The 15,753-nt window shown below is 33.3% G+C and overlaps 3 protein-coding genes across 3 annotated transcripts; all 3 read left to right on the top strand.

The window, feature by feature from the left end:
* Window positions 1-3,326: 3,326 nt before the first annotated feature.
* LOC135132827 (uncharacterized) lies at window positions 3,327-4,381 on the top strand. The gene is made up of 4 exons (XM_064061031.1): window positions 3,327-3,355; window positions 3,406-3,448; window positions 3,503-3,867; window positions 3,919-4,381. Exons 2-4 carry the CDS (start codon window positions 3,412-3,414, stop codon window positions 4,294-4,296), a joined length of 780 nt encoding a protein of 259 aa, XP_063917101.1. The 5' UTR covers window positions 3,327-3,355; window positions 3,406-3,411; the 3' UTR covers window positions 4,297-4,381.
* Window positions 4,382-8,234: 3,853 nt separating this feature from the next.
* Window positions 8,235-9,333, top strand: LOC135132786 (uncharacterized). The gene is made up of 4 exons (XM_064060983.1): window positions 8,235-8,277; window positions 8,337-8,379; window positions 8,433-8,797; window positions 8,875-9,333. The coding sequence occupies exons 2-4, from the start codon at window positions 8,343-8,345 to the stop codon at window positions 9,250-9,252; spliced, it is 780 nt and encodes a 259-aa protein (XP_063917053.1). The 5' UTR covers window positions 8,235-8,277; window positions 8,337-8,342; the 3' UTR covers window positions 9,253-9,333.
* A 3,553-nt stretch (window positions 9,334-12,886) lies between these two features.
* LOC135132842 (uncharacterized) lies at window positions 12,887-13,952 on the top strand. The gene is made up of 4 exons (XM_064061052.1): window positions 12,887-12,919; window positions 12,976-13,018; window positions 13,074-13,441; window positions 13,496-13,952. The coding sequence occupies exons 2-4, from the start codon at window positions 12,982-12,984 to the stop codon at window positions 13,871-13,873; spliced, it is 783 nt and encodes a 260-aa protein (XP_063917122.1). The 5' UTR covers window positions 12,887-12,919; window positions 12,976-12,981; the 3' UTR covers window positions 13,874-13,952.
* The last annotated feature ends 1,801 nt before the right edge of the window (window positions 13,953-15,753 follow it).

Below are 15,753 nucleotides of genomic sequence, written 5' to 3'. Positions count from 1 at the left end.
GCAAGTGAAAGTAAAAACAAATAATAAAACGTTTGCACCGTCGTTAAATAAAAACCCAGGCCAGTGTTGTTGTTATTTTAAGAAATAAACAAAAAATTGGTAAAAATAGCATGCTTTAAATACTTACTGTCCTAAGAATACTATCCGATAACGAATAACGATAATATCATTTTACCTTGTTAGCGATTTATAAATAACTTAAGGTTGATCTCTTGCGTCACGAAGCTGTTTTGTTGTAGGGTTATTTTATCATAAAATTAATTTATCATCACGTTATTTTGACAAAACTGTTTTGATGAGACACGCTGTCTTATATTTTTAACAACTGAATATGAATCAACCACAGCATGCACGTAAATAACATTAAAATATACTACGTGCAGAAAAATATTTATCTGCTTCTTCAATTTTAAATTATTTTAACCTAGAAAGGCGTTGACGACATACTGACCGACTCTAAATGAGTTCCATTTTTACCACATTTTTTCTCTGTTTTGAATTGTTAATTTAACATTTATTAATTATTATATATATGAATACATAACATAAATCAAAACGATCGCTCTATTTTTAATTTTTTTTTACAAAACAAATAATATTGCAAAAAAATCGGTGTCATAATTGTAATAACATCATGCAAAATTTTGTTGGTTATAAACTAAGGGGTGCAGCACTGTACAGGTCAAATCCCGGCTAAGTGCTAATGCTAATTAAGCAACGCTATTGGGATGCAAACTTTGAGTGGGTGTCCAATGAGGATCCAATCCCCTGTCCGCTTACACGGGTCGAGGTGTCACTCCTCTAAACATTCAACGGCAAAGCTGGGGTTATAGGTTTATTTTTTTTTTTTCTTACCGAACATTCGAGGTTTAAAGTTGATGATATGTTTAGTTCCACTAGTTTTGAGCGGTGTACCGCAGGGCTCTGTATTAGGACCCCTGCTGTTTTAACATAGGTATGTGAAAGATTTCAATGCTTAATGTATTGGGTATTAATTGTCACATTTCACGGTTACCACTGTTTTATCACAAATTGTGAATTCCTTTTCCTTTTTATTTCAATACCATAAGATGTTACAAAATAAATTAAAAAAATAATTTAGATACAGTTTTTAATTATCTACAACTTTTGTATATGTTTTACTCTAGAATAAAAGGATAGCCAATATTTTCAAATTTCTGTATTTACATGTAAAATCCATACGGTTCAAAAACGATTCTGTACCCGGTGTATATTTTTTGAGCAGAATAATGTAAGTTTATTTTGAATTTAGTATTACAGTGATTTTCCATTATAGTAGAATATGAAGTAGAAATTTTATAGAAATATAAATCTACATAGCCGATATATTTTAAGAAATTGTTAATTTTGAACACATCGCGACAAGACTTTTTGTGAGTGTTTTTTTTTAATATTATTCGTTTTTGCAGCCTAAAACCATAATCATCTCATCAGTGGATCCAAAAATTTCAGTGGCGAATTTAATCAAGGACCTTTAAAAACTGAATTATCTGACAACAGCCTCATGACATATAACACTGCAGATATTTTATTACACATCTAAAATAATCTAATCCAAATTATGAAGATGAGATCTTATCTGCACTAATGTTGTCAAATAACCGGCTACTTAAAAAAATCGTCTAAGTTTATTTACACCGAACTTTCCTCACGCCTTAAATGCAATCGAAAAAATTCTGTTTTTTTCGAAACATTATAAAATTTAATTTTTCAAAATTGTACCCCTATAAGTACAAAACTATAAATAACACAAGTCACAGTGAAAAGAAGCACTCGGTAAGGATGGGATTCGACGTGCAGCATACAAATATAAAATCACCTACAAACTTAGACACCTACTATAGGAAGATATTGGCTCCATGAACCACGTGTAAAATATTGCACAAAAAAATTGTGAACTAATTGCGATAAAAATCATAAAGGATTCATAAACCGCAAGTACTTTATTTCGTAAAATTTAAATATCCTTAACTACGCAATATAATGAGCGGACGTCATCAAATTGTTGGTGGGGATGATTAGACAAATTTTGCTTAGCATTTTACCGTTTACACAATACTCTTAAAATACATATAAAATTTGATCAAAATAGGCCCACTAGTTTCGGAAATTATCTAACAACACTTTAATAAAAATATTAACACCAACGACAGGCAGGCAGACGACAAACAGAAAGATGAAAATGGGCCACCACCTATTTCGTACTCTAAAGTTCATGAAATGTTCCTTGAAAATCTGGATTTTTATTCGTAATTTATCCAAGATTAATCTGGCAGAAAAAATCCAGATATTTATCCAAACCATCAGTAGAAGATAGATGAAGTTATATTATACCTTCATGAGGATTTGATTTTTTTTGCAACATGTTTTGTTATTCTTGTAATAGATTTTAATATGTCACATTTGCAAAATTCTATCTCCATTGACGCAAAATTTGAAACAAAAAGCTTCGAAGCTATTTTAATAAATAGCTCCGGATATGTATCCGGATATTTTTCAGCTACGGTATCTGTTTACTAACTAACAACACTACTGTACACTAATCTGGCTAGTTTATCCGATTGTTTCTAAAGTTCAAAAAAAGTTTTTTCTTTGTTTAATGTAAAATATAGTCTCATTAAAATGCCTATCAGTAAATAACGTTCAGAGGAAGAACAGCTAAACTAATCCAACTTTAGATCACAGAATTGTATTTTCCTTACGACTATGCAACAGTAATTAATAATCCCGATCATTTTCTGTGGAGTGTCATATGTACCATCTTAAAAAAAGCAGAAATCACATGACAAAATTTTGGACTTTTTTTGTCAAACCAGTAGATTTTTTAACATTATATTATATTTTTACATACTTACTAGACCCTGTTCTCACACATCATATGAAGGTGTAATTCTGTAAGCGTAAAAGCAATTCTTCTGGATCATCATGAATCATTCCGTTTCATAATAATTAACGATGATAAGATTGTTTACAATTGTTGAACTATATATAAACTATAAATATAAAACATGTATTTTTCCTGATTTACTTTTAAGGACCCCCATAGTTAGTAGCAAATATTGTACAGTGCAAAAATTTGTATTTAATAATATCTTAAAAAGTTATATTACGGGAAGAATAATCCTAAGTACTTGTTACAATTAGTGTTAAACAATTGTGTACAAGCTACGCACAATTAATCACTTCTCAATTAGAATTCAAATGTATGCAAATTAATTTCAACTGGCCATTTCACCAACATGCACGCGGATTATTTATGGTATAAATAGCAATTTCTGCAGCAGCATCATCAGTAACTTCTCAGCTTTCGTGCCATCAAAACCTCTACAATCCCGTAAGTCAAAAAAAAAACAAAAATCAAAATATATCTAAAACCTTTTTCAGATAATCATGTCTAGATTTTTTGTTGTTTTGATCGCCGTCCTAGGTAAGTTAATTCTATTTTTTATAATGTTATCTCTCACCAAAATCTCATTTGCAGCGACTGCCGCCGCTAAACTACAAAAATTGAGCGTGATTGTCCCAGAACAAGAAACCCAATCCACCCACTTATCAGCCATTCAGTTATCTGGAGATCATTCCTCTCACGGAGGCAAGAAGTACTCATCAAGCGCTGAACTCACCAGTTTGGCTCACTCTTCGGCACTTCAAGCCAGAACAGCGGTGCAAAATCAACAAGTAGCAGGGGTCCAAGCGGCTGCAGGAGCCCAAAATGGATTCGCTCGTGCCGCACAAGAAGCAGCTCACGCCGCAAGAGTAGCTTTAGTAGCCAAGCAAGTTATTGTTCAAAATTTGCAGGCGCAAGTTGAGGATGCTGAACATCAATTGCAAGCTGAAGAGGGACAGGTAATTTGAAAATTAGGCAAAAATATGAAAAAACATTGTATTCATTTGTAGTACCAACAAGCTCTCGAAGCCGCTAATGCAGCTCAAAACGCCGTCCAGCAAAGCCAACAGCAATTAACCGCTGCTACTGCTGCCTTTGCCGCTATACAACAGTCTGCTACTCAAACAGAACGTGCCGCCGCTGCTGCGTTACAGGCTGCTGCCGCTCAGCATCAAATGATCCAAGATGCTCAGCAAAGACTTGGAAGGCTGCATGCTCGATTGGATGAAGCCTTAGCTGGACTAGCTGAAACTCAACAGTCGGCTCAAAGAGCCGCTGCTGCCGCTCAACAAGCTCAAAATAATGCTGAAGCTTCTGCACTACTGGCCGTAGCAAACAGCGCTGCAAATCAGAATGGTGAACATGATTCAAATCTTTACCACCACTAAATTCTGAGAAGACTGACAATTTCGTGTTCATCCATTCTGTATATATCCATTGTCATCGTTTATATTTAAATAAAAGTAAGATGTATTGGTAGTAAATAGTTGTTTATTTTTATACGTTTTCTATATTCAAACAATACAGCCAGAAAACCTTACGAAAGAACAGCATCCTATTAGAACTGGAATCCGTAACTTGTTCGAACTGTGCACCACGAAACTGTTAACTATTTACGATTTGTTAGCAAGTACGAACGAAAAAAATTAAAAGCACCATGTCATGTATTAAACAATTAAACATATTTGCATAGTTTTGTTGACTAATTAGAACGTTTTAAACTAAACCTAAACACCATGTAAACGATATGAGCAATTATTACCTATTACAATTTCCTCATCCATTTTCAAAAAAAGTAATTATATACATATTATTATACACATATAATAATAGACCTATAGGGTCGCTAAAAAGTATGGAAGCAGTTGAATATCGCGAGAACGGTTTATTGACTCTTTTTAAATTTGGGTTGTTCCTAGGAACTCAAGTAATATTTTCTGCATTTTTTAAAATTTTATAGTTTATTTGATTTTGAGATTAAGGGCTAATTTGATTATTTTTATAGCACAAGTAGTCAAATGTCCCATTTTTAAATAGTGCATTTTTTTAATTCTAGAATTGTAAAGGGCGCATTGTTTAATTTTTTCTCAACATGGTAAAATAAACTGTCAAAATAAAAATACTGAAAATCAGAAAATCGTAGCTAGCTAGCACACTTTATTCAAAAATTATACTAGTACACAGTCATTGTAAAAATGATAGAACTGAGGATACATAAACTGAAATAAAGACGCCAGCGTAACAGATTGATAATGCTGTTTCCAAATAATTTAGGAAATATTCTAAAAATAACAATACTCCCATTTACATTGTTATAAAAGCTTTTTGACAAATTTAAATAAAAAATTACATTATTGAAAAAAGATAATTTTACAACAAATGTTCTCCATTTACTTCCTGCCTATAATAAATACATAGCACAAAGTTTTCAAATGAATCTATTAAAATATTAGGAGAAATATCAGCAATCACATTTAATATTCTTCCTTGGAGTTCTTCAATGCTTTGAAATAACGTTGGTGTCCACAGTTGAATTAGTTTTAACTTCAAAATATGTTAATGACATGACATGAAGCTCACAAGATAGAGTTCCCAGTTCGTTGTGAAAAAGCATAGACAACTATAATTTCTTTTTTTATTGAGTTTTTATTGTTTTTCACAAGATAGTATAAAATAACAGTTTTACCATTGCAAATAAATTATTCGGAATTGTCTTTAAAATTAACATAAAACAACTATTTATGTTGCAAGTAAATAATACACATAGCTTTATTGGACGCACCCTTTTATGGCCAAGAAAACTTGCTCGCGAGGCTAATAAAGGGGCAAGTCCAATAAAAGGTATTATTTACGTGTGACATACATAGCTTTGTGTTTACCTCTACAAGAGAATTTTTTTTTGCAACTTTTTCAGCTCCTTTTTAAAATTGTTAATAATGTTTAGTAGGTGCTGCCGTTGTCGCAGTCATATGAATTGTGTTGCAGTCTTAGATCATATAATAAATAGATACCACCATGCCGTGTTCTTTCCCTAGCAGAGCCTGTGACGACATCCTCCTGTCACACATCTCTTTCGTGCATGGAGGGATTACAATGAAGCTATCCTTGCCTGATCACTATTTGAATTTTGCGCGCCTAAATTTTAGGAAGTATGTCTGAACTAACTTCGTACGAAAGATGTTGACAGCTTGATTTTATAAATAATTCACAGTAGATAATGAAAGGAATAGTAAATTATTGTGCAGCAATTGTGATCCTTTATGATTACATCACTTAAAATAGGATCTTTGTTCTAAATTCTAAAATTGTTTTCTGTACAACAACTCGAAAGAGAGGTTAGAAGAAACATCTGTCAAAAGCGATTTGTTGTGCTGGTGCGGTACAAGGATGGAAGTGAAATAGACATATACAGATGAAATGCATATAACAAAGATGAAGATGTGGTGATCACACAAGGATAGCATTATACTACTCCTCTTGACGTAGAAAACGACAACAGATAGCTTCATGTCTAGTCACAGCTTTCAGTTTGAGTACTGGTATCTATTTATTATATGATCTAAGGTTGCAGTCCAAATTACTTTACAGTCCAATAAAGTGATAGGCACCACTGGAATCCAAAACACAATTTTTATTGTACTTGTACAATAATGAGGCAGATTATGGACTGTGGGTAGTATCATGGGGGTCTGCAAACTCAACCACAGTACTTGCTATAATCCTTGTGGAGAAGGGTATACGGATTAACACATAGTAGAACTCGACCATGAGCGGGCGTATGCGAACTAGACCAGGGTATCTGCTTACCCTCCAGGGGGGGCACTAATTATTTGATAGTAAACCCAAAAATATCAGATGGAAAAGTAAAATATTCAAGGTATTTAGAGATGTTTATTTGGCAATGACCTATAACACACTTCTGACAAATTCTAAATGGCTAATATTTCCGTATAAGTAAAGCTTATCCACCTATTTTCTAACATACATTTGTTTTTCTTTGATATCTTTTCTGATTCTCTTTACAAAGTAGTTTGCTGCATGATTTTTTTACGTGTGTGTTGCATTGAAAAAATCAATTAAAGCATCATTAAAATGATGAATTGAAGTGTGAATGTACGGAAGTCCAAACAACAATTCAAGATATTATTGGCTAATTTCTGTGTTATTTTCATATTCCTCTACCAAACCTACATTCTGAATTTTTATGTACCAATTCTGGCAATGATGAAATTTACACCATTAATTGCTTGGTGAATTGCCATTTCAAAACCTGCAATGATTTTTTGTGGACGAAATAGGTTCTCCTTTGACTAAACATTGTTGACACCTCCATTTTTAGCATACAACTGATAGACGAAAAGGGTGTACAATTTTATTTAAATAGTACCTAACCATACCGGACTGTACCTCGTCTAATACCGACTTAATCTCTTAATCCGCTGGTCCGAGTTTGGTGGTCGATGTCAACTTAGGGATTATAGGACATATTGGGCCGTGGTCGAGTTCAACTACTCCGACTATCATAATTGAGGTGATTATGATTGAATTGAACATGAACATATTTTTATGGTTTCTTTTCCCAACTACTCAAGGAAATGAATTAACGGAAGGAGCTTATCACTTTACTTGACTAAAGCAAAATACAAAATTAAAAAAAAATGGTAAAATAAAGATATATGTTATTAAAACCTCAGTTTAGTTTTTAGTTTTATCACGATAACGCCAACGTGGTTGCCAAAACGAGTCAAGAATTTTTGTGTTTTCAGTGTTGAAATGCGGTAATACTAATTATCGTTATAATGTGCACCGAGAGATCAAAGAAGATTCCGTAACCTCATTTCATTAATTATTGCTTTCCTTCGCATTTATATTTTACTTAACAATTTTTCCTGCGAACGAATCATTCTAAGCCATAATAACAAAGAGTGCCACTTTTTACAATTTTTTAACTACTTATAATTCGGATATGATGTAACACACATATTAAGAGGAAACATATAAATATAATATTTTTCACAAACTGCGCTATAATATCTAACAACAAAAAATTTTTGTCGAGATGAGGCAATCATGTTCTTATAGATCAATCAAAAGCAATGGGAATATTACTTTCATGTCAATGTCATTTGCCCGAAATTTTTTGGAAACTACGGTACCACTCATGTTATACAAAAATATTATTTGTACCTACAACTTACATACACTTAATTATCACGTGTCTGTTATAATTGAAATGCATGCAAATTAATTTCAGCGAACCATTTCACGATCATGCACATGGGTTATTAGTTATGGTATAAATAGCAAGTTCTGCAGCAACATCTTCAGTATCTTCTTCGCCTTCGTGAAATCAAATCCTCTACAACATCGTAAGCAATCTTATGAATCTAAAAATTAAAAAATAAATACATGTATAATTTCTTTGCAGGCAATCATGTCTAGATTTTTTGTTGTTTTGATCGCCTTCCTAGGTAAGTTAATTTTATTTTATATACCTTTCTGCCTCACAAAATCTCATTTGCAGCGACCGCCGCCGCTAAACAACAAAAATTGAGCGTGATTGTCCCAGAACAAGAAACCCAATCCACCCACTTATCAGCCATTCAGATATCTGGAGACTATTCGTCTCACGGAGGCAAGAAGTACTCTTCAAGCGCTGAACTCACCAGTTTAGCTCATTCTTCGGCACTTCAAGCCAGAACGGCTGTGCAAAATCAGCAAACAGCCGGCGTCCAAGCAGCTGCAGGAGCTCAGAACGGATTTGCCCGCGCCGCACAAGAAGCTGCTCACGCCGCAAGAGTAGCTTTAGTCGCCAAGCAAGTTATTGTTCAAAATTTACAGGCGCAAGTTGAGGATGCTGAACATCAGTTACAGGCTGAAGAGGGACAGGTATGTAATTTGAAATTAAATGAGACAACAACACTCTTATAATTCCCAAAAAAATCTAAACTGATATTTAATTATAGTATCAACAATCTCTTGAAGCCGCTAACGCAGCTCAAAACGCTGTTCAGCAAAGCCAACAGCAATTAAGTGCCGCTACTGCTACTCTTGCTGCCGTGCAACAGTCTGCCACTACAACAGAACGTGCCGCCGCTACTGCTTTACAGGCTGCTGCTGCCCAGCATCAAATGATTCAAGATGCTCAGCAGAGACTGGGAAGGTTGCATGCTCGATTGGATGAAGCCTTAGCTGGACTAGCTGAAACTCAGCAATCAGCACACAGAGCCGCTGCTGCTGCTCAACAAGCTCAGAATAATGCCGAAGCTTCTGCACAACTGGCCGTAGCAAACAGCGCTGCCAATCAGATTGGTGAACATGATTCAAACTTATACCATCATTAATTAACCTCTGAGAAGGCTGACAATTTCGTGTTCATTCATTCTGTATATACTCATTGTCGTCGTTTATGTTTGAATAAAGCAAAATGTGTTGATAGTAAACAGTTGTTGATTTTTACATTTCTTTCATCTACAAGAGGCCTAGCCATTAACCAATATGTCAAATAACTCAACTTACTGATAAAGTCGAAAAATTCAAATTTACCTAGGTAAAATACTTATTCGGAGAAGTCAAATTACATACGTCACTGAATAAATGACTATATATCTATATTCCAACTCGAACCCGTAAATTTCTCCAACCGTGCATCGCTAAACTGACTGTAATTCTTTTCAATAAACCGATTAACTAAAGATATAATTATTTATATAACTTAATATTAATTGATATCATCACGCCATTTTGACACTTGTTTTTTCTTACATTAAGCTATTAGTCATGTCACCATACACATATGAGAAAGCTTAGCCTAACCGGAAAAATGTTGTACTTATTTCAAAAGAAATTTTTATTTATTCATCTTAAATACCTTTTAACTCTATGCATGCAACTTATACAACACTTATAAAATGATACTTTGATCTGTAAACCGCTAGTTACAACTGCTGTAGTCCATGAGAACGTTTCCCTTTTCAGACTTGTTTTAGTTTTAGAAGTTTTAGAACATTTAGAAGTAGATAATAATAGTCTAACAAAGCCAGATCTAGCGAACAGCTAAATGATAAAAACATCCATAACCGATTTCATCAATTTTCTAAATCGCAGTGAAACATTTGTGAATGGACTCATTGTCCTGATTGAAAAACACACCTATGAAAAGCTTTCCACGCGTTTGTGTACATTTTTCTTCTCAAAAGCTAATGTTATCAATGTAGAAAAATACTCGCTCATCATAGTTTTCCTCTAGTCTTAGGGTTTATCAGTTCGCCTTGATTTTTACCCTAGAAATCCAAATTTTCGCAAAAAATCCAAATTGCATCATCACAATTTATACCTATATAAGAGGAATAACATGTGATGTAAACTCTCGTATCCGTGGCGTACAAATGTTAAATTACTAATTCCAAGGTCACTGGTTCGATTGACTCATGCATCACGTCGAAAATTTGAGAATATCGTAATGTTGAGCCCGCTTATATTTAATAATAATAAAATAAGAATTATCATAATAACGACAACTTGCTCAGTAGTATATACGCTATAGGGTTGGTAAGTACATTATAACAAAATCGAGAAAAATGTTAAAAATCGACACGCAGGCGAGATTTTTCTATTTTCGAGATTTTTTTAGAGGCTTAACAACCATGTGGAGTAACGTTTTTCGTACAAACGCATTTATAGAAATCAAGTCATAAAAAATTAAGATTAAATGGATTTGACACGAATATGTTTAAAGTAGGAAGTGGTTTCTGTTACGAATATCTAGAATCCCTTGGATTTATGTTACCGAATAAACAATTTCAATTTTTAATAATTTTGTGGTTATCATTCTCATCGTAAGATTGCATGAATGTAACATTTGTAAACCCTGACACAAATAGGGTTATGTAAAGGCTGAAAAAAACAATTGCGACATAGATTTAGAAATAGAAAAAGCATATGAGATGGGTTGTCAGTCTTTAATTCCAAAAAAATCGAAGGTAAGGTATGAAAAAGTTTATGAAAGCTTCAAAAAATGGTTGTGTGGGAAGAAATTAATGAGAACTGAAAAAACTTTGGTGGCTTATTTTGTTCAGAGAAGCTTAAAACTGAAGTCTGGTGGAAGCCTTTGTAGTGACATTTCTAAAGAAGAAAAATATTGGACATCATCCAAAACATCTAAGGTAATTACGATGGAGGAGAGGAAAAAAATTCTATTGGAAACTCCCGACGAAGTCTATATTATGATGAAAGTTGTTATAATAATGGGGATTGCTGGGGGTCTTAGGGGTGATGAGCTTACAAAGATGATGGATGATGATATCACAAATCAAGATTCACTTGTCATTGTTAATGTACCTGATACAAAGACATATTAAAATCGAAGTTTCACAATTATTTATAAATCCAATGAACAAGTTTAATTTCTAAATATTTTTCAAAAATATACAGTCAAGACCCAAAGTGACAAACTCTCCTTAATTTTTTCAATTCAATTCGTCAAAGAAAATCCGTAAATCAACTTGTGGACATAAACACCATAGGACAAATAGCTGAAAAAGTTGCCGAATATTTAAAACTTCAAGATCCAAAATATTAAACAGGACATGTTTTGAGAAGGACTTCGTCTATTTTGTTAGCAAATATTGGAGTTGACGTTATAGCACTTCAACGTCACTGCGGTCATGGTATAATAAAACACATTTTTTATTCCGTAACACTGCAGGTCGTCTGGAGTTGCTGAACGATCTGTATCAGTTTCTTTATCAATCAAGATAGAGTTTGCTGACAAGATTTTACTACATATTAACAGCAGCAGTGGCAGTAACGTTCCTTCCATCTCGTTTAGGACTGAAGATTATACGAAAAATAAGGTTCACAACGGTTTGCTTCATTTTAGCTTAAATGATATTTTCACACGTCTTCTCTTACAATAGACGCATGGATAAACATAAAGAACCGAAGTGAAGCATGTATTGATAATATATTTTTCCCGTTAGTTATATACTTTAAATATATTTAATAGTGTCCGTACTGACCGCGGCCTCCGCGTCGTAGTAGATGCGGGGGTGTTATTTACGCCACTGGAGGGGAGGAAAGTTCTGCCTAAATAAAAAATAAACTAGATTTTTTAAAACATAAACTAAAGAAACGAATTTATCATCTGTTATTAGTATATTATATGCAGAATGAACATTTTCAAAATGTCGAGGGATTTTGAATTTTTTATTTTGCAAAACTACTTGTTAGTTAATTGACAGATTTTTGTCAGATCTTGTAATCTACGGATCATATGAGTACATTACTCATATATAAATAACGATTCTTGATTTTACTGTCTTTAGTGATTGTTCATTACTGACATACAAACACATTTTTCGTAGTTTCTTTTCCCAACATAGTGTGGTGGAAATGAATTAATGGAAATTTCGTTTAGTAAAGAAAAATGCAAAATTAAATAGAAATGGTACAACAAAGATGCATGTTGTAACCTCTTTTCACTAATTAGTTTCCTTCACACCATAACTGGGAAAAACCACAAAAAACGTATTTTTAAATGAAGGATTAAACAGTATTAGAGCAGAACGAAGTTGGGATTTGTTTGTATTATTAACAAATACAAATAAAAACACTTTATACTTCACTAAATATTTTTTCTGTAGATGAAGAGTAATTCTGTTAAAATGATAATAATAAATAAAAATCAAGGCATTTTTAACAATTTTTAAATTCTGATTCACATATAAGACGCATATTCATCAAAAAATATAGATAAGTATAATGTTCATAAAATACAAAAATAACGCTATTTCTATGCGAAGCTGTTCTATGTTATATAAAAATATTATTTGCAGAACTTGCATACATTTAATCACATCTCCATTAGTATTGAAAAGTATTCAAATTAATTTCTGCGAACCATTTCACGATCATGCACATGGGTTATTATTTATGGTATAAATAGCAATTTCTGCAGCAACATCATCAGTAGCTTCTTCGCCTTCGTGAAATCAAATCCTCTACAACACCGTAAGAATCATAAAAATTCAAAAATAAAAAAAAATAAACTAATCATTTCTTTGCAGCCAATCATGTCTAGATTTTTTGTTGTTTTGATCGCTTTCCTAGGTAAGTTAATTATGTTTTTTTATAGTTTCATCTCTCACCGAAATCTCACTTGTAGCGACCGCCGCTGCCAAACAACAAAAATTGAGCGCGATTGTCCCAGAACCAGAAATCCAATCCACCGCCCACGTAGCCACCATTCAGTTATCTGGAGATTATTCGTCCCACGGAGGCAAGAAGTACTCTTCTAGCGCTGAACTCACCAGTTTGGCTCATTCTTCGGCACTTCAAGCCAGGACGGCTGTACAAAATCAGCAAACAGCAGGCGTTCAAGCAGCTGCAGGAGCCCAAAACGGATTTGCTCGCGCCGCCCAAGAAGCTGCACATGCCGCAAGAGTAGCTTTAGTTGCGAAACAAGTTATTGTTCAGAATTTGCAGGAACAGATTGAGGAGGCTGAACATCAGTTACAAGCTGAAGAGGGCCAGGTAATTTATTTATATTATACTCTAATGACATTAATTTTTTTTTCGATTTTGTAGTATCAACAAGCTCTCGAAGCCGCTAACGCCGCTCAAACCACCGTTCAGCAAAGCCAACAACAACTCGCCGCCGCCACTGCTACAGTTGCCGCCGTTCAGCAATCTGCCACTCAAACCGAACGTGCCGCCTCTGCTGCCCTACAGGCTGCTGCTGCCCAGCATCAAATGATCCAAGACGCTCAACAGAGGCTTGGACATTTGCATCTCAGGCTGGAAGAAGCTTTATCTGGGTTGCACGAAACTGAGCTTGCGGCACAAAGAGCCGCTGCTGCCGCTCAACAGGCTCAAAATAATGCCGAAGGTTCTGCATTACTGGCTGTAGCAAGTAGCGCTGGTAATCAGATTGGTGAACATGATACAAGTCTTTACCATCACTAAAGTCTGACAAGACGAAGTTTGTGTTCATTTATTCTGTAAATAACCAGTGTCATCTTGGTTACTGTTAATATTTAAATAATTGTAATAGTTACTAAAAGTTGTTGTTATTAAGTAACATTTTTATCGAAATAAATTTATAGAATACAAAGGTTTTTTTATTTTGAATCTTTATGTTCATGAAGGGATCATCTTTATAATCATGATGGGATAACAAAAGTAATATTTCAAGGATTATTATCACACAATATTATTAAAATAATCTAATATGTTTTCCGAATTAGATCAACACTATGCATGTATTTCCGAAAATTAGCTGCTGGTTAAGTAATTTATGAATAAATATTTCGTAATGTGTTTTTCATATTTTTTTCGATGATGTCATCAATAAAATTATTTGAAGAGTATTACTAAGAAAATACTCCTACAATTTTATTAATATTCTGTAATCTGTTCGACTTATAGTGAACTGATTGATATAATTGTTACTATGGTTTTAATTTAAAAACTTTTGACACAAATGCGTTCCATATTTATTGTTCTAATTTCTGACCTGCAATCACTAAAACATGTTGGCATATTTTCAAAAATTACAAAAATATCATTACTAGATGATAAAACTTTTTATTTGTTTATGAAATCTTGTAGTGACATCGCTAACTTTTTATACAGACAGTGTAACAGAATTTTTAGCAAATTAGACGAACCATTTTTGATTTAATCAATAAGATGCACCTCTTCATTAATTCATTTTTCTGCCATATCCTGCGGTATAAGTAATCATAAAAAATAGAACCATGTTACTGAAACACGCACAAAAACAAGACACGCATTTCATTAAAAATGTATTACACACATTTTCAGACGTCATCATTTTTATAATAAAATAAAATTTTATGGTAAAAATATATCTATTTTGTTGATCTATTAAATACATACTTCAAAATGTCAAACTTGACAATACACTCGTATTATTATTTTATTATTAATATTATTGTACCCATTTAAACTAAAAAAGTGAATATAGTATTTCCACCGATAGATTAGCTGACAGAAAAGTCACCAAATAGACCGCTATAAAAAGTAGTGCCAAAGACGCTTTATTTGAAATATAAGTAGATTTGAAAATAATGTTGAACTACGTAAAATTACTTTTAATATATAATAACACAATTTATTTCCAACAGACAATATTATCTACACTGGAACATACACTTCGAATAACATTACGCACTTTATATTGAAGTAACAACCTCTGTAGGGCATCTTAAATTAAAATTTTCCTTCTTGAAAAATGAATACGCATTGGCAATTATTTTCTGTGCCACAATGTTGTCAACGACAGTCATATTGCAGCGGGTTGAAGAGGGCTACAAAATATAATGGTATATAATTATTGCACAGAATAAATCAACAACACACTCTTGCGTAATTATGAATTTTATTCGTAATGTTTTCCATGGGGTCCATATGAAACGTTTTTTGACACAAACAACTTAACCTAAAATGTCCAAACTTCAGCCACTATACAAAAATAGCACAAAGGTCTATAATATCATACCTAACAAATCAAAGCAAGTAAAAAAACACAAACACTAAACGCAAAAACACACTTTTTAACTTTTTGAACCAAAATTTTAAATTAACGTCAATCAGTTGATCGTCCAAAACACAGGTTAAACCATGGCCGACTAGTATAAAGATTATGGCCTGTCCAAGAGGTACGATACGTGTTGCCATCTATTAATAATTACACTTAGGGCCGGTTGCATAAACGCAAATCAAATTTAATCTCTGATTAACTCCATAGTAACGATTGTTATTATCATAGTTACAATTGTTCTTAATCAGAGATTAAATTTGATTTGCGTTTATGCAACCGG

Source organism: Zophobas morio, unplaced genomic scaffold, assembly GCF_036711695.1.
Source record: "Zophobas morio isolate AGI-343-1 ecotype UQ-CSIRO unplaced genomic scaffold, CSIRO_AGI_Zmor_V1 ptg000021l, whole genome shotgun sequence".
NCBI lineage: Eukaryota > Metazoa > Arthropoda > Insecta > Coleoptera > Tenebrionidae > Zophobas > Zophobas morio.
This window is presented reverse-complemented; position numbering and strand designations above follow the sequence as displayed.